We start from the raw sequence: 20,658 nt of genomic DNA on the forward strand, positions 1-20,658 counted from the left end.
GGTGTGAATTTGACCACTATTAAAGTTTTGTAGAGCCGTTTATTTTTGTCATACCTAACACATATTTTTTTCTGGAAGTTAATTATAATAAATTTATAAACCTTAGTGCACTAATGTTGTAAATGCTGTGTGTAACTTTAATAAGCATGCATATGAGAGACGATCTTATTCCTGTTTGCATTTTTATCGATAATGTTTTTGTTCCAAGTAAATAAAAAGCAAATCTTATTTCGCCCCAGTTTTGGCCAAACCTACCCCTTTTTGGAAATATTTCCAGGCCTTGTGCCAGTTTTGCCCACTGAAATAAAACGTGAAATTAATTTTATTACTATTTCTAGTATGTTAGAAACAAAATAAAGGTAAATTCCTGTTCTCCCGCCCATTATCATGGCTTAGATGGATGCTGCTACGGCCATCTAGTGTTGGAATAACAAAGTAATTGCCATAGACAATTAGGTCTTTCTTCATATCGTTGGTCAGTAGTTTACAAAAGTGTTCACTAGATGGCACTTTAGTAAATATCAGTTTGACAGAAGACATGTCATTTGTTATCTGTGTAAAGTTAAAAACGAGTTTATTGTCTTCCGTTTTGTTCCCAACGGCTAGTGAATTTAACAAAATGAAACGTCACTCGAAATAGAGTGGACAGGACTGAATTGAATTAAATTGCATTCAGGCTGAACGTGAATTCGCGACCTTGTACCCTCAGCCAATAACACAGTGCTCTGTTGTTACGGCCGGTGCTTCTGTTTACATCTTATCAAATGTACAGACAGTGTAATTCAGTCCTATGAGCATCGCGCTAGTCGGCGTATGCCTATTAGAAACCCAGGAATAGACGACAAATGTCGCGTTTTAGTGCGAAGGCTCCGTGTACTCGGTGCGAGCTGAGCTGACCTTCCATCTTAGTAAAGAAATCGACCCACGCCGCTTAATAAAGAGACTCCTACGCGCCACACTCGCTGATACAAACTGCGTCGTCTAAACACAATTATGAGCGAAATTATGAAAAATACCAACAGTACGGTGTCGTTATTGTCTGCTGAGCAAGTTTAATTATAGGTTGAAAGTGTTAGTTTTAATAAATCTGTGCTTGGAATGCGTCTGTGTTAAAAGGCGTTGTTGCATCGTGAGAGCTGCCGAAACTTCCAAATTCCGTCAACAATCAAGGCTACTGTTTATAGAAACTTGGTGTTCCTCAACAACTGTGCAAACTGGTGCGTAACACGTATATAAATAATTACTTATTTTCTTAGATGACTCTATTTTTTATTAGAATCAGATTAGTATTTTTTTTTCTAGTCAGGTTTCACCTTTTTTACTACATCTATTCCCCAAAGATATTTTAACAGCATACATGTATGAGCTCTTCTTGAAAGCAGTTAATTTCATTTAGATCATCGCTCAAAGCCAAACTTAAATTGAAACTATTTAATATTTAAATTTCCCATTATTCTAATGTTTGTAATTAAAATACTAAATTGTATTTACTTTTGCTCTAAACACAAGCTTACTCACTTGTATTTGCAGACCTTGTAATGTGTAGTTGTTGTCATATTTTTGGTGTTTTAACCTTGACCGTGCTTATTCAATTACTGATACATACTGGTATTTTAAGACCATCTGTCTCTCCAACTAAAATAAGACTATTTTCTATATGAAACATTTTTTTCAACATGTTTATGTTTAAGTAACATTCTCTACAACATAGATATATAATTTTGTCTGTTATTACTATTTGCAAGACTAGATAATTGTTAGGATGTATATTCAAGATGACAGTTTAATCGGGTCAACCTTGAAAATTCGGAAAAATGTTACCTTTTATAATTTTTCTTTTTTGTTTCATATGAGTTGTCACAAGTTCACTGCCTTAGGCGATATTTTTCACAAACACTCAAAACTGCTATGGTTTTCTAATGGTAACAGAATTGACAAAATTAGTTTCAGTAGATTGAAGATAGCCTTACAACCTCTCAAACAAGATTTCTATAATATTAGTATAGAGCAAAATTAATTTATAATCTATGTTTACTCAAAATTTTCTTATCGCATCAAATAAAAATCATATAATACAAAAATTACTTACAGAATGTGCAATACATTTGTTTTAAATACTTCTATAGCAATCTTATAAGAATATTTGCAATGATAATCTTAACTTGATAACACTTTACATTATTGAGTAACAAATTAAAGTCAACAAACATGCCCCACAGATATTACACAACAGTTAATCCAGACAGTAATTAACTGATTGGCTAACTTTCTAACTTGTTGACATTTTAGGAAAGTTACCGTAGCCATATTTATGGTTTGGAATTAGAAAAAGTTGTGTCTTTGCTTGTATAATCCTTGCAAATGGTACTAAGTCGTTGTTGCATATTTACAGAATCTAAAATGTTTGTCTTCATGTTATTCTGTGGAATAATTAATCTTTAAAGATTCATATTTTGTTTACATTTAACAATAAAAGAAAAGTCACCCTCTAACATACTTATATGTATTTATATTCAATGAAAGTAAAGACCAATAAGGTAATTAATAAATCTACACTGTAAAATAAATGATGAGTTGAAATGACTGTCTGTCAACAAAGATTATTTAGATTCTAATGTCAGGATTCCTCACAATGTTGTCCTATATTATGTTAAGGATTTTTCTACTAGTCCAAATAAAAGAATTTGACTGCTATCAAATAACAGGCCTTATCAATTTTGCCCTAAATCTTCAATCTATCTAATTTTCAATTCTCAAACTCTTGAGACGTTAGTTTGAAAATTATTATTGTTATATAAGTAGTCTTTGTTTGATAAGTGATAAGTGCCCTTAATATTTATTTTTGGAAATTAAAAAGTGGGTTTAGTTGAACTAGATTTCTTATTATTTTGTTCACCACACTGCAAATCATATTTTTTCCTCTAAATTTGTTTATCAATGTATGGGGATGGAAGGATGTAATTTCTTTTTTCTTTATTTTAATCCTTAAAATAATCTGAAATGAATGTTTTAAAGGTAAAAAACCGATTATTCTAATAGTTTAATTCACACTAAATGCCTTTAAAATAATAATTCAATTTGTCATCAAATCCACTGCATTCTGTTGATAATTATTCATTTCAAATATCAGATTTGTATGCACAACTGTATAGAACGTCTTGAACAGAACGTTCAAGACAATTACCAATATGACATTTACAATGTCATGAGTATTTTTTTATTTATTTTGTGACGCCACTGACTAATCTGAGCCTTATTTATTTTTATTATTCAATCATTTTGTTAATCTCCAAATTATTAGTATGAAAAAATAATTGGTATAAGCTTATTACTGGGCACTGATAAATATGAATTAGACCGTGAAAACAAATCCTTACATTTGTAAATAAATATACCCATTGGCCCTCCAAATACTAAAAGGTTTTTTACCATAAATAAATATCAATCATAATAAATCACCATTCAGAAACATAAATAAACACACTTTTTTTAATAAAAACTGCCTAAAAACTTGAAATCAGACTATCTTTCATCAACTGTATACAACAAAATTTACACCCATTTTAAAACTTTTAAGTAACAAATATTTTAAAGCAAAATACCATTAAGTATGTCTACTATTTTGTTTTAATATTATACACATAACACTACAATAATACACAGCAAGAATGAATTAATTCAGATCTCAATTCTTATAATTAAATGCATTTACTGCTCTTAGTAATATCTTAGAAACAGTGTACTCTTAGTAAATATTGTTTTGTTTATAAATAAATATGATGAGCAACAAAGTTCTTGTTAGATCAGCATTTAAAAAAGCATTTGGTTTCCAAGAACAATTATATCGTAACATTGTAATATTCACCTCCTGTTTTAATATTGTACAATCTTATTGTTGTGTCATTTTGTATTTAATGCTGCTGCAATTATGATCATATGTTTTATGAAATATTTTCATGTTAATGTAAATATTTTGCTTCAGTTTTAAAACTCTAATTGCATTGCCCTTGAAGTTATTATTTGGCTAAACAGAACTGTTGGGTTCAATACACTTTAAGAAATGTTTTTCGCAGAATACTCAAATTACAGGGAAAATCGTGGATGCGTAAAGGATATGAGTATCAAAATAATGATTACAACAATTATAATAATAGGAGTACTAAGTTTCGCTTCTTAAAAACATTACCTAGTAGTCAAATTACCTAAATAACTAAGAAAAATTGATGTTCCCTTTAATTACCGAACAACAACATTAGCAAACATTATTAAAATACATTTATTTTTATCGTTTGTTACAGATGCATCCCCAAACACACTTGCCAACAATTTCAATATTCCCGATACCTCATAAAATGGCGAGAAAGTACGCTAGATAATCAATAAGTACAATTAAGGAAGAAATGCCCCATCTTTGTTAAGGAACCTTCAAGATAAAGTCATCAGCACTGTTGTGCTACAGAGCTAGGATGGATGAGAGTGAAGTCATCATATCATCCACGGAGATCATAAAAGGTAAGCACTTAAGCACCACTCATAATGCCTTGCGAAATTCAACCTTAACCGATCGACTTAAAGACGGTTAACGACGAAGCAGAATGATTGGATCTGTATTTGAGATTGTGCGATATGACTACCCACGTATTAAATAGGGAAACCCGCTCAGTGCCCGTTTGACGCAATCATTTAAGTAGGGTTTACCCAAAATAGTACACGGTAACAAATGAAAGGCAATATGTGTAAGGGATTAAGTTCTAAGGTCATTCTGTATCTAATTTCTGAGGATACTTTTTGTGGCAAAAAGTTTGCAAAGTGAATAAGGAAAAGTAACAGTGAGATATCTCCAAATTTAGTTTCCCTAAACTTATAGTGACACTGTTTCGGTTTTCTGTTACGTTAAGACGAACTTGAGGTTATTTTGTCATGTCTAATGTGATTTTCCGAGTTTCCACGTTTCTGTATAAGAAGAAAAAAATCATTTTGGTATAAAAAGTATAGTCTAGAAATTTTCGAAACGGCAAAATTTTAAAATTCCATCGAGTCCTAGAATTTATACATTCTTCTCTATGACCTCTTTATCTGCCTAATCCATTTCGTAGCTACGTCCAGACCCAGCCAAATACCGTTAACCTGATCACAAAGTGCCACTGCCCATTTAACCTCCACGACTCAGTTCCTCCCTCAATATTATCACAAATAGGTACATAGTACGGATAGATACATCCGTTACTAAGCGGATTTATCCAACCGGAGGTATAACGAATACCTTTAATACCATTTTCATTTCACGTTATTTTCGCTTTAATAAGAGATCTTACCGCGTAACCCCGTCCAAAGTATTATTGTTGGAGCTGTGGAAACGTGATAGCGCACATCAGGTCGTAGAGCGATGTCTCTTTCGCACAATTGTTATAATACAACTTTGAGAGGTGGTCCTAGTACTGCAAATGGTCGAACAGAAAGTTTGCTAATTAAGAGTTGTAGGCCGTACAAATCCCAGATTGGGAGGAAGTGTCGCCCGTCGGACTCCCACTTGACTAATTTAAATAATTGAATAATAAATATCACTGTGAATATTTTCGCTACCAAATACGCTGACCATCTGGTCGCGTAGTCCGCGTTTTAATTTACTTGAAATATTTTCATTTGTATTATAAGGTGTTACAAGGTAAATTGTGTAATTCAATGACTGGTTAAAATATTAAAAACCTTTTTTATACAAATAAAGCGCTCGTTTCAAAAACATTACATACCCAGATTGTCCTTCGCGGGGATCTAACCCTCGACACGTCACAGTGGGCTTGGCGTGGTGACCTCAAGCACTTTTCTATCCGAGTAGTTTGTCCACATAATGAGCTTGATACACCTATCTGTTGTAAATTTTATCCTTGTGCCTCATGTATGTTAATACATCAACAATTACCACTAGCTTCCTTACTTGTTTTTAATACTTGGGGTCAATACAATGTACATATTTTCTTTTTCCATTAATGTTCAGATTCATCCAACCTTTTCATTCAGCCTTCAGGTAAACCCTTTCACCAGGATGAGACATGAATGCGAAGTAAATTATACCGGAACCCACCGGAACCCTTCCGTTTCCAACAATCCTAGGCTTATTAAGTTATAAATAAAGGCGTACAGTTTCAATAGAGTCAGCGTAGGCGCTGTCCGGAATGACGTACTCATAGCCAACATTGTATCTGGCTCCGTGCAGTCTGACCTTCGCAGATTGATCCGCAATAACTGCGTATTGGTTGACAGCTTCATTACATTTACGACCTTCTGACTGTACATATGACATCCTCTTAATGGAAATTTGTGTTTATGCTTAACTTACACTACTTTACATCGAATTGCCGTAGATACGAAATGAAAACTTTAAGTTTATGGGAATGCACAAATTTTCAAGAGATTTAAGAGATTTGCAAGAGCGATTCGTAAAAATGATATTTATTCACAGGCTCTGCAACTACAACGGATGATGCAATTCTCCGAAACCTTTATGATAACGTTACCTGTGCAGTATGCCCAAGCAACTATTAAGCATATATATATATATTAAAAGGCACGCGTTTTATACCCTGAAGTCTCCTGGTATCATAGACCTGCGCCTCGGCTTTACCCCACTTAGTCGGAATGCAAACAAACCTTATTTTCTTAAAGGAATGACATAAATGGCATCTTATTTCAAAAATTAGTTTAAAGTAAACTCGGAACCCTACGTTTATTTTACGTCGACGCATAAAAGCCTCTTAGCTTGTACCATAGCGCCCCACAAAGACAACTTCGTCTTCATCTGTTCATGAACTTAAATTATCCTATGTTTAAGATGCATGTATAATATAGCTAAGTATTGGAAATATTTGTGTCTACACCAGCTTCAAACAATTCCGTAATAACTTACAATAACTCCACAATACGAAAAATTATGAAGGACTATTTGAAGCGTTATCAGCCAAAATTAAACGGCCTCGGAAATAGCCAACATTGTTATAGAATGGAGTTTTTTATTCGTATATTCATCTGTCTAAAATTTCAACTTAAAATTACTTCATTAATTTATAACAGAATCCATAGTTTCTTAAACATTTTCATTGTCACACTTTCCTTCTTTCAAAAAACTTATTTCATCGCTCAGTCCGAATTCCTAAGTCGAGGAAAAAAAAGTATATAAATAATATTAAAGAATGCGATACAGTTTTATGTGGCACGAGATTGCAACGCGTGTGTGTTACAATACTCTAACTAAGTCGGCTCAGTTCGAAGCGACCTTGGTTCAAATCGCTGGTCCGTTAACTTATTACGTCTTAACGCTGATTTGTTTTTACTCTTGTATTGTAAACAAATATTAAGTTAATCGTACGGAACACTCGGAATTGTACTTATATTTTTTTCTTTTTCTTCGCTCTTTTTGTTGGTTAAAATTTTCCGTCATTATTTGCACTTCACTGCTTTGGGAATAGATGGAAAAAATAGGTGTTGTTGAAAAGTTATGACTCAGTTTCAAACAGAACTGATCCTCATAACTCCTCATAGCAACAAATACAAAATCTCTAATTCCTAGTCATCGATTTTATTCATAAGTAGGTGTGTCTGTCCTGAATCGTAGGTTACAAATTTGGTTAGTGTTAAGTCTCAGCCTTCTAAATTTAGGTACGTCAATAATGCTAGACAAGTTTCCTTCCAATCGGATACTAGAAAAATTAGTGTTTATTAGAGCTTGAGTCATATCAAAGCATTGCTTTGATGGTTTTAGTTTGCACCTACTGCCAAAAAAAAATTTAAAGTGATCCAGACAGCTACGGAACTAAGTTAAGAAAATCCTACTTAACAAATGCCATTGAATTTAGATCTTTCAAGTTAAAGTCTTTGCCATGCTGTTGCTCAGTTCCAGACAGCTCTTATCAAATTTTATCAATATTGGTTGTGGCAACCCGATCGGTTAGGTTTGAGGAAGTATTTGCAACCAAATAACTCCTTATAACTATGCAAATGTCATCCATTTTCAAGTAAATTGACTCTCATCGGTATATTTTCCCAGTAAATTTTGAATCGAATCTCGAAATACTCCAATGTTTTTGGAAGATTTGTTTTTCAACGTGCTCTTATTCCATTTACAATGTATGTTATAATCATTAGGAAGTAGGCTTCTCTATGGTCTCTAAAGCTACATTCCACAAGATGTAGGAAAACTAAATTTCAATACACGACCGAAAACAAAATATGTGAACCCAAAACGGATTTATACCAAGTAGTGATTGAGGGCAAATGGTGATAACACAAAAGCTACAAAAGAGGCCTAACACAGGCAGACAGACCTATTTAAAAATAATTAATGAACTTGGCAGGCACGTGTTACGGTCGTTTTTACAAACCGCAAACGATTTTCAATTAAAGTTGTGGTTTAAATATCCCCCGAAGGTATTTGTTATTGTATGAAGTTGAATGAAATGTATTTTGGTGTGCGTGTATGAGTATACACCTTCATTATAAAATGAATAGCTTTATTATGATGTGTAAAGTCGGTCAAAAGGTAAAAGTACATCTACTTTGTTAGAGTCAACAGAATGTGGTTTAAAACTTGGAGAACTCCAAGTTTTAAACCACATTGTTCATGGTTTATCCTAGACTCGTGTTTAAATACTTTTTGTAAAATGTTTTTAAATACTCGACTTAACATCCAAACACACTTCTGACAGAGAAACCAGCATGATACAAAACATTAGCAAAAATTGAACAAAAAATTTGCAACAAGAAAAACCCGCTCCTCGCAAACGTAAACACAAAATTCTATTAACACTTGCACAACGATTATGTAACCAGATAATTTCATATACTCATGAGCGACCTCGAGGCGTTTAACTACAACTTTTTTACGATATGTCCAAGCATGCAAACAATAAAAGTTCTGTCGCAGCGGCCATTACAAACAGAAATGTCATTCACAAACAATCCATTCGGAACAAATTTGATTATGCCACACAATACGGGCCATGCAGGTTTAAGTTCTATTATTGGAACTGTACCTGTGGCCATGGCCTTTATATCTGATTAAAGGTATAGCTGATCTGCCCACTTGTGTGCTAACTGCCTGCTGAAGGTTACAATCAGGTATCATGTTGATGTGGAAGTTTTTCGTAGATTGCAAAAATTTTATGGGAAAGTTTCTCCACAGATTAGTTATCCCAAATATTAGGAGCAATAGCAATAAGCCCCATTTTTGCCTTGTGAAGAAGAAAGACTGTAATCAACAAAAATCACTAATGCCTTTTCTTTATCCTTAAATAGGTACTAGGATCAACGAACAGACAAATAACTGTAATAACCAAACAAAATGAACAAATAAAAAAAGTCTACCTTTTTCCCCGGCTTATACTTTACACGGTTCATATAGCAGATTATCATTTTTCATCCCGGTTGCATTTCACGTGGCATGATTTACTACTTTAGTCCGCGTGGAAAAAGATTGCAAAATATTGTAGATAGAATATTCTTTAATACTACTTTACTGCGGTATAAAGGTTAGCATAAAGGTAGTTTTCTCTCAGAGGGCTTAGCTAAAGCCTTCTTATACAAGAGCGGTATATCCGCTCGATCTACTTGTGTTCAAGCATTAGAAAATGTTGTGGATTTTTCAGTTCATCGCTTCTCCGTTGGTTGGTGGATTTTGCTTCTATATATATCTTATCACTTTCGTATTTGAGATAGTGTAATTTTCTGAATAAATCCTGTTTTCTTTGAATATATTTTGCACAAGTTTTGTTCTCTTGAACGTCTATCTAAAACTAGCTGTTGCCCGCGACTTCGTCCCCGTGGGTAGTAGATATAAGTTATGATTTATACCTGCCCTGTTTTTTTTACATTTTCCATTGTATCTCCGCTCCTATTAGTCGAAGCGTGATGGTTTATAGCCTAAAGCCTTCCTCGATGAATGGTCTATTCAACACAAAAAGATTTTTTCAATTTGGACCAGTAGTTCCTGAGATTAGCGCGTTCAAACAAACAAACAAACAAACAAACAAACTCTTCAGCTTTATATATTAGTCTAGATACTGCCCGTAAACTACTATTTCTATAAATAGCAACAATGAAATTGAGATTTAACCTTGAGTGAGCCTACATTTAAGTAATGTCACGCCCTTGGATGCCAAGGGCAGCTCGGATAAGGTTCTGATAAGTATCATGAAACCTAAATGTTTAAAGTCGATAGTTTTGTTGCTGTCCAAGGACCTATTTCAGTGGAAGGGTGATAGAGTTACGTAGTTTACTTACTTTATAAGGGTAAAAGTGGTAAAAATACTGAGGAGAAATATATAGGACTTTGAGGTTAGGTGAACTTTTATTAAAGTGATAAAATCCCATTTGTGTATAGGGTACTACTTACTTTGTGGTAGTGTAGAAGACATCAGATACTGAAAATATTTAAATTGCAGTAGTCGAAAATCGTAGGTAACCTAACATTTACAGGTTCAAAATTTATCAGAACATTTAAAGTTTTTTTTCCTGATTTAATCCAGTAAATCCTACGTAATTATTATTACTACTTTGGAAAACACACTAGCAGCTAAAAAACGTGTGATGCGTGTGTGTCAAAATGCGCATTGTTTCCCATTCCCTATTTCCAGCCTTAAGTCCTGGACAAGTTAAACGTTCAAGTATGTTATCGCTCTAATTCCTAGAACATGCATCGAAGTCATTAGCTTTTCACAGAACTAAACCTTTGCCTTGAAAATAAACAAAGCCTTGAAAAGCTTTACATTTGGGTTAATCAAATGACCTTAGTTCATTTACAATTTTAGCATAGTTCTTTTGTTATTCAAATTTCTCCAATGCAAAATGAAATGCTTTCCAATTAATGTTCAGCAATAAATAATCATCAAAGCAATTTCACAAATCACCGTAATGGTTTCAACGGCCATTTAAATGTCATTACTTATTAACCCTTCGATGGAAGAAGTTGGAGGTTAACCCTTCGTCCACCCCTCTATAGGAGTTATGTGCACCACGTTACTATTTAATGCCGGCTACTGCCTTATGGAATACCTGCACGTAAAACTTACTGCTTTATTACTCGACTCGCTTATAAACTGCCTGATTGTATTTATATAATGTTTGTTGCGGATTTGCGATATTTGATAAATATGATGTCATTTTTAAAGGGATTTTATAAAAAATTGGAAGAAAATAGATTCGCCAAAAAAATGGATACAATGTATAATTACCGTGTGAATGATGATTAAAATTAACCGTTCAAGTGCGAGTTGGACTCGCGATGCTAAGGAGTCCGTACAAATAAGACAAAAAAAAAACAATTCGCAAAAAATAAAATATCACCCATACAATTTTTGACCGTTGCTTAATCTTCATTTTTCATCCGAGAAAATTTCAACTCTCGCTATATAGCCTGTATATAGCGCCTAAATCACGGTTCACGCGATATAGCCTGGTGGCAGACGAAAGGACATGCGGACTTTTGGTCCGCATGTCGTTTCGTCTGGCAAACAGCAGTGCTTTAGTAAACTGGCCCCGTTTTAACGTTTTGCTTACGGACCCTTCAAATCCAATCCTACAGCTCTCTAACTAAAAACAGAGATGCTTTGACCAATTTGCCGCGCGCCTACAAAAAGACCGAACATCAATCGAAATTAATTTGACAGCACGTCCATATTCCGTTTGAGCCCACATTAAATTTAACTCGCACCACTACAATACATTACGACCTACTCAAAGAGAACATTAACCCGACAAACAAACGGAGCAAATAACATTAAAAGCGCTCAAATCCAAGAAAACATGTCTGCCATATTTAGGTGCTGTTCGCGTGGGGTTGTAATGACAGTTTAGTCACGGGGGCAAGGCCCCTCACCTCCGTTATGTATGCGAACACGCCTTTAAAATCCTATTTGTTTTAAAAATACTATTTTTTCTGTAAATACAATGGTTTTTTTTCGAACTCTGTGGACGTTTTCAGATAGTTACTGCCTTAGAGCTTAATCAATTATGTACTACATTTTCCTTAATTACACTTTCAAAGCTTAATGTCTGTCTAGTATGTTTAAGTGGTTTACACTTGCGTCAGAACCAATCGAATTTCTATTTTTGTTATATTAATGAATACAAAATTAACAATACACCTTTGGAGCTTTCTGTCTTATTCCAGGACAAACGTCCAAATTATTCTTCTTTCACGGAAAAGCAATGAGCTTTGATCAACCAATCATCTTGTCTATTGAGAGTTAGCGAGAATAACTTTACTGACCTAAGAATGCTAAAAAGTAAAATGTAATTAAATGATGAAACGGTTTAGTCAAACTGTCATTTCGACTCGTGACCCTACCGCGTCAGTTCATGATTAAGAACTCCAGACCAGTTGGATTCAGAACTGGTCGGGCAATCCCGATTAATACGCACTATTATAGTAAATCTTTGCATCTTCTAATTATGAATTATCCTTACGAATGATAAATAAATATGAATATATGTGCTTAAATATATCTCACCATCTACCAAACCAAGTCACTGTTACATAGTTGCAAAGGTTAAAATTTACACTTCCCACATACTCATGGCTTGGTAATATTACAGATTACATCTTATATTACGACATAAGTGTCGAGTTTGGTGTCACTTATAACTTCAAAGGCTATTCTCTTGTAAATTATCACAAAACTTCTCGCTTTTGCACTAGTTGTTTATTTTTCTCATACTAACAAATCTTCTCGTCTTATGAACCGATTTTTTGGAACACTAAATAATTAAAGCTTAATTTTTCTTAATCTTTGATCGGCTCCAAGATGTTTTTTATATAGTTTACGATTATTTATTTCATTTTACTGTATTTGCATATGAGTAATTTATGTGTATAACTAAAAATAAATTAAAAAAATAAAGTCTAAAAATACACTGAGAAGTATACTTTTCATAAGCCTCACATTTTTTTTATTAAACTCCAGTAAAGATATTTCAGTATAATGAATGCGAACACTGATTAATTGGATAATGTCGTGTGTTAATTCCCTTGCAACGTCACGTATGCTAATGAAAACCGTAGTTTATGTTTCAATTTACGGCTTTCTGTACTCCACCTACTTGTTTTCCAGCTTTAAACATATTTGGAAATATTGGAGGAAGTACTGCATGTAAAGTGCATTCGGTCCAAGCCGCTTATGGTAGCAACTTGGGCCTTTAAATTTAAGCCTCTGAACAAGTGACAATTAACTTCAGACCAAATGTGGGATGGGTTCATCTCTGATTCTATAATATATAGTTTAACAGTCTTGACATTCGCGTGTTCCAGATAATTACACAAATTATAGTCTTATTGTTGATTGGTTACGTTTCCAATTCCATTATCATCGGTAAGGGTCGATATAATACTTATCTAAAATTTCGGAGTTAAGACTGAATTGAGAGTTTGAAATGAGTGAAATATTTTATTCTGATTTTCCAAGCAAGTTTTGAAGTGCCTGACGAAGGTACTCGTAACTCGTGCCAAAATGTAATATCGACACAAGACAAACACTTATAAACTCTAGACAAAAGTAAGACCTAACCTTTTTGAATTTCAATTTCGAGAGTACACGTCAGTATTCCAGTTTCAGCTTCCAATCTTTTCTCAATAACCTAAAGGTCAAATGGAATCGATATCAATTATTGTAACTTCGTTTCTGCCTTCATCCATGTATCAGATTTTAGTCCCTTGAGATCGCGTCTGCTTAGAAAATAGAAATATGATTTAGTATTGAGGTTGTTGGAAAGCAATCCAATGCCAAAACTTTCTGCCAGCTGGTCTCACCGAATGTTACGATCCATTTCATCAGTAAGACGTTTTGTGCTTTTATACCTATCATTGTTTTCACAATACGAAATAACCATGAAATGTTAAGTGATTGGGAAAAAGAATTGGGTAGATGGAATTATATGGATGAGTTTGATTTTTCTTTGAAGGGTGATTTGTCGGGATATAACATTTCCATTCGGGTTCGACTGAGATTGAGTCACAAACTTTCCCTTCCAAATCTTATGACTTCACTTGACGACATTCTCGTCAAGTCACCAGATACTAGTATCTTGTACATCGTACTATAATGTCAACGTTAGGTCTTAGAACTTTAACCTATTCCGTGACCTGTTCACGCAGTCGTTTAACTTGCAAAAACATGTAAACTACCATCGTTTACAAGACAGCTCTCGTAAGTTGTCTTTTAAAACGGAATATGAGCTCACTTGCATTTTTATGAACATATCTTTTGGGTGACCTTCAAGATTGATGGTTATCAGAACTGTTTTCAGTCGAAGTTTCCCATAAATACATATTAAAGCGGCTCCATACGGTTTTTTGATTTATTACATCTTGTTTCGGAGCACGCACAATGATTATTCGTTTGGATTGATTTGTATGGACGTATCAGCGATAAAATCTTAATGAATTCTGTTAAGGTTTTAGACGCAGATATTTTTGTCAGAAATTGATATAAGAAAACCCATTTAAAATCATCCAGAAAAAAGACAAATAGCTTCTCTAAATATGAATAATTTGGCATGGAGTCGTTTTGCGAATTTTATCGTTGACCAAAGCAAAACCGTGCCACTATATTTAAAATCAAGCTGAACCTCGTTCACTTTAAAAATAGTACCATTACAATGCAGTTACCTTATCGTCCAATTAAAAGGCCAGGTATAAAAGTGTAGTATCATTTATGTAATCTCGCTGCACTTACCTACATGAATGCGTTGAGCAAAATCTGCATATTTCAGACTTTGCATAAATTGCGGCGATGTATCGCACGCTCGCTCGTTCCGACTTAGAAATGTAATGTTGTAGAACGCCATTTTCCACCCTAACTGTTTAAATATTTACGTTCGTGTTTGTTTATTTTCAAATTAGATTACATAACAAAAGGCCCTGAGGGATGATACATACATGCTGAACTAAGTTCGCCGCGCCCTATTTCAAACCGTAACTTTTTAATATCTATTTCATATTTTGTTTTGTAAATTTCTGCACGGAAACCTATAAATTATAAGCATACATGTAAAATGTCACCGTTTATTTGATATTCTAAAAGTTTTCGTGATTTTAATCTAAATCCTTAATAATAAAGTTGGAGCTGACGTTTTTATTTATTGCTCGCAGATTTTGGACATTTTCATATTTATGTTGTGGCCTTGGATTTATGTTGGACGTGCATATGTGAAGTCATATCGTTATAAAGACCAATCACCAACGGTTTCAAAAACCTGAAAAAAAAACGACCTAATCTCTTTGCAATAAAAGTCTTATAATGGCTAGAAACTTAGTCCATAATGCGGTGAACTGTACTTCAGCCATAAAATGACGGTAGCGAGTCGTAATAATCATAGGAGTCGTAACTTTTAGATTTATGCGCGCATCTTCAACTGGCTTTGAACACACGTCTCTCAACTTACTAACTATATATTTCTCTACAATTTAGTGTTTTGTTTCACGCTGATTGCTATAGCCTTGAGTGTAAATTTAGCTAAATAACTAATTGCTCGTTTCGGTTTTGAAGGCGTTTGTGTATTCAAGATGTTTGGTTCTATTGTCTTCAGAAACCACACAATTACATATATTCTGTTTACATAAAATTTATTCTGTAAACGAAATACAGCTTCTGCAAACCAAATAAATGCTGATATGTAGTAGGGGTCGTAGATTTTTATTTTATTTCGAAAATTTACTTTTATCTTAGTAATATTGTCCAAAATTACTTATTATTATGTCTTCTAGAACTCCACAACTAACACATAATCTTGAATACCCAAGCAAAGTTAATTTAACTCAGCCATGCTTAAGACCTAATGCTGCGTTGTTTAACGTCTAAGACCAAACACTTGGAGACGACATTTAGTTTAATCAGGTCTCCGGTTTAAAGGACCTAACTGGGATAACCTTTTTTGATTAAAGTAATAAATTTTCACGAAATAGGCTTCTAATGAACATAAGTGAATTTAAGGCTGAGGTGAATCATGCTAATTTGGCGTTCAGATCGGATGTTCATCTCATTAAATTACTATGTCGGCATGATCTGAAGTGTTTAAAAACGTGTGCAGGCTGGTTTAATTAAAAACTACATCTCAATATTCGGAATTGGCTTACTATATTTATAGTTATTGGTAGCATCTACCAACTGGGAGCTTTCCATTAATAATAGTTTTCTGTTTAGAGGTATTTAATTTATTATTATTTTTCCAAGAAAGCTTTCGTTTTTCCTTACCGGGATCTGGAATGTTTACCATCTCTGCTGTCACATTAACTGATATCTGAAGAATATGATTACACTTGTCTACAAGACAAACAATTATGGCAACATGCAATTTTTCTGGCAGTTTGAGAAACCGTCGGGTTGTTTTGAATTTTCAATTCTTCATAAAGTATGAAGCGGAAAACTTCAAGGAAAAAAGCACGTCCAAATCCGGACGTGTCGCAGTTACACGTTATCTCTCGGGACTTTTTCTACCGTGACTTGTTTCATCACGTCCAACGTGGCTAAATAAAAAAATTTCCTCATCTGATTGAATATGTCGCCCTCCACGTACCGACATTAGTGCCTAATTTTCCGCGACGCAATTATCATTTAGGGAGGTAGAGCCTTCGTGCAATAACCATAAGTTTATTTTCGTTCCCATTTAACTGATATGACAATTTATCTCCGATTCCGGATGGATGGTTTCATCTTCATAAATCTTCCTATATTGGGTTTACTTTAATGTTAGGACGTTAGAGATCAAATTACTGTTCATTGTTTGAACAACAAACAATTTTTCTCGCGTTTAACCATTTTCATTTCACATTCGCTATTCAGTATCGCAAAGTGAACGATCAACATCGAAAAAACTTCTAAAGGTTTTTTATTGCGGCTTATTCCGTGTTTCGAAACTCATTAAAGTCTTCATTACTTTTTGCCTCTACACCGACAGTTTGACGCAATCCCTCGTGGAAGTTTCAAGGTTGCTCATCGCTCAGTTTGAAGTGGCTACGTACGGACTACCCTGGCTAGACCACTGAAATAGCTGTAATTTCCTATTCAAGAGTTCCACATGCAATAAAGGTGCGGCGCGAGTGTCAGCGTGACCTTGGCGATGGGTTACGTAAGTGTATGCAAACTTGGGGTGTGGACCAAGGGCGAGCGCGCGCGATTCTGTATTACCATCGCTGTTTATATGTTTAGGGGATACTTTGTTAAATGTTTTAGAAAAGTGTTGATGGTTGTTAATGGTTTTTTAATGCGTACTGTTGACGAATATAGTGAGATGATTAATTGCTTTCCTGTGTAAAATTAACCCTGGCATGTAGGAACTATTTTACGCGAAATTTGGTATAGCATAGCATATTTAATATAATTTATATAACATCCCAACCCGGAAGTGGTAAGCTGTCACCGCGAAATAAATCTATTTTGGATACCGTCATCGGTGACATTGTTCATGTGTTCATACGTGGTTCTTAAACTTGCATATTTTTATAAATAACTTGACATTGTACATGTAACTGCGTTAAGGCTACTATAATGACAACATTACGTAACCTTGCAACAATTTTAATCCTGATGTTATGATGACGCCAACCGTTACTAACTAAGCTAGATCATCATCATTAGCAATTTGTATTCCAGGTATGAAGGACATCCGAGATTGTACCAAAACCTCTTTTAAGCTAATTCAACTGTAATTGTTAGAAAGAGACGCCGCTCCATGCCGTGTATTTCTCTGTCACGCTTCCACTACTGCCAGTTGTATGTGTTTAAGACGTAGCTGTTTGTAATCCCCTGTAGCTTATGTTTTAGGCTGCAAGCACGGTCTTGAGGCAATTACAGCCACTTGACGTGACCGTCCATGTTAGGTTTTATAGTGCAACTAAAATAAACCACCACTTGTTTTTACCTAAGCCTCCACTGCAAGGCTTTGAACAAAGCTCAAATAATAACAAGAGATTAGCAGTTTTTAATTAGAACTGTCTTACAGTTGAGCGTGTTTCCTAAATCCCAGTTTCGGCTTTTTAAGGCTGTTCACGTTGAGCCAGGAATTTATTGTGTGCCGGGATTTTCTTTTCATTCCGGAGAAATCCCTGAAATCATCAAAGATACAGTTTTGAAAATACGAAAATCCAGATTCAATGGAATTCTATATTAGATAACAGTATACGCTATAAGGTACGACTTAATTAAACTGTCTGTCTACCTGTGACACTGGGCCTTTTTGTTTTTTTGACGTTCAGAAGCTATTTAGTAACCCGTCTGGAATAAATAAATTTTAGTTTGACTTTTTTAAATGATAATGTCTTAGTTGACATGATAGACCTATTCTGAATGTCAGACCCTTGAGAGTTAGTACTTTTAAGGGTCTAACATACAGTCTAACTGAATAGAGGTCTACCCTGATCAAGCATCCTTCAGAAAGTTCACAAAAGGCCCGCATCGCAGATGAGATCTTTTCAGATTTATTTGTTTAATCAAAGTTCCGCGGGTTTCTGAGACGTTCCTCAGTGTACTCATAAATTGTTTATGACTGTTATATTGTTGGTTATTTACTGTTTTATCTACATTTGAAACTGTTGTAGTGAAATTCTAGACTAAACTTTTATGGGTTTCGATTTATTTGATTTGTGTCAATTGGAGAAGTTCCTATTTTCTGTTAAAGTACTTTTTTTAAGGTTGTATATTTTTGTTACTCTGTTCCTATTTCACTGTTCAGTTATTTAATTTATCTATTTTATATTCCCACAGTGAATAGGAAAGTTTGGCAGTTTTTCAATTTCTCTCAACAAAAATCTGTGCATACATTTCAATATTATTTATCCTTGCGAAAAAAAATGTCCGTCTGACGAATTCCTGGTGTAAACATGGTGCCTTAGAATTAAAACTAATAGTGTTAAATCTTACTGCGTAGAACCTCATATTTGCCGTTACGATCTCCGACGAAACGGTAAACAAGAATCCGATTTATCTGACGAACTGAACGAACTAGCTTTGCCTTATCTAATATTAGTCCTGATCTATTAATACCGACAGTTGTCTGCTAAATACCGGAATCACTAGGAATTTGTACGCGAGTTTCACACTCATACAGTAATAGCTATGTAAAAATATTCCGTCATGCGAAAATGAATCTTAAAGCAACAAAAACGGTCATTCCGAACATACCTATGAGTTTTCCAAGCTAAATACTTATTCATAAAGTTAAAAAAAAAACTTCATGATAATAATAGTTGGCACGCTCGGTAAGACTAGTAGAAACTGCTTTCTATCATGCGATTAGGTACCCTACAACCTTGTCACTCCAACTTGTAGGACATTTAATTTTCATTCTCACGTTCTTTCACTATTAATTTTACGTAAAACTTTATAAGAAAAGTTGCCCTTAAACGCTGACAGTAAACGAATATTTTATTAATTACTTTGGAACTGAAGACAGCTTTTGTTCCCATCATAAATGCTTGAAATTGTCTAAGTTTTGGATTAAGACGACTTAGGCATTATATTTGGTCCAAACATTTCTTGGTCACTTTCTGTAATTAAAGTTAATGGAGCGATAAATTGTTTGCTGTCAAAAAAATAATTCGCGAGTTCTTCGTTATGTTGGGCGTAGGGTAGCATCTCATTTATCTTATATCTGTTTTTCATGTTTAAGCACGCAATTGTCACTATTAGCTATTTGGTACAGGCTTAATGTAGACAAATAATATAGCAAGCGATTACAATCATTAGCTTATGTGTTCGCCAATACTGTAAGGTATGCGTACATCAGTCAAATAAAAAAATGCCAAATGTACAAAAAGACAGCAATTCAATTAAAAGTCGTAAAAATAACGTGTTACAATTCCAGAAAAAGATTAAGAAAAATGAGGTAAGAACAATTTACATTCGTGTGTCCAAGTCCAAGTTGCGTCCTTTGCCAAGAAATGTCATTCCCATTCATTTTTCTATTGGTGATACGAATAGAAAACTTCATATGTATCGCTAATGCAATGATATATTCTCTAGGCCCTCTAAAATTGACTAAATCCATGTACATTATGTTCACAAGTCATCCTTGAATAGTACTACTACAATTGAAGACCATTAGAGCATAGATTAAGATAAAGATTTCTAGAATAGATTCGTGATTTACTTCGACAACGTGCTTGTCAGGACTGTATTCAGAACTAATATAACTTCATGAAGTTATTGAGTCGTTTCTGCTAATCTATTCATATCTAGCATCGTGGAATTTCTAATTCTATTCTAGTATTTGATTCTCTCGTGACGACTAAGTTTTGATGTAAGCTGTCACTTGAAAGTGACGAGTTATGATGTTCTGGGATCGTTGTGGAAGAGGGATGCCACTGTTCATCTTATAGTGCCGTTTCGCTTCCACAACTTCAACAGTATTTATGATAAGTGGAAGACCAGAAAACTGTTTCTGTCGCAACTCAGTCGTCATACAACCATTATTTTAATTATGTTAAAATTACAGTTTTACATAAAGTAGGGACATTGGTTCTGCCAATATTCCAAATATTTTTCTTGTAATAAGTTCGATCAGACTGTAAGTTTGTTTTGTCATAATATCGTAAATTACTTGAAATTAGATTTCCGATCACGCGATCTTTTAACTAGACAAGACAAAAACCTGCAAAATGAAAATTGTTTATCCAAT

The 20,658-nt window shown here is 34.2% G+C and overlaps 1 protein-coding gene across 2 annotated transcripts in view; it reads left to right on the forward strand.

Moving 5' to 3' along the window:
* The first annotated feature begins 543 nt into the window (after nt 1-543).
* The window catches only part of LOC113497897 (dual specificity protein phosphatase CDC14AB-like), a 30,257-nt gene continuing 10,142 nt past the window's right edge, over nt 544-20,658 (forward strand). Inside the window, exons 1-2 of one of the 2 annotated variants that reach the window (XM_026877692.1) lie at nt 544-1,217; nt 4,299-4,512. In XM_026877692.1, the coding sequence (XP_026733493.1) occupies nt 4,467-4,512 (46 nt within the window). In that variant the 5' untranslated portion in view covers nt 544-1,217; nt 4,299-4,466. The remainder of the gene's footprint in view (nt 1,218-4,298; nt 4,513-20,658) is intronic. The other variant, XM_026877691.1, reaches the window with a different exon arrangement.

The sequence above is a fragment of the Trichoplusia ni genome, chromosome 10 (assembly GCF_003590095.1).
Source record: "Trichoplusia ni isolate ovarian cell line Hi5 chromosome 10, tn1, whole genome shotgun sequence".
NCBI classification, from domain to species: domain Eukaryota; kingdom Metazoa; phylum Arthropoda; class Insecta; order Lepidoptera; family Noctuidae; genus Trichoplusia; species Trichoplusia ni.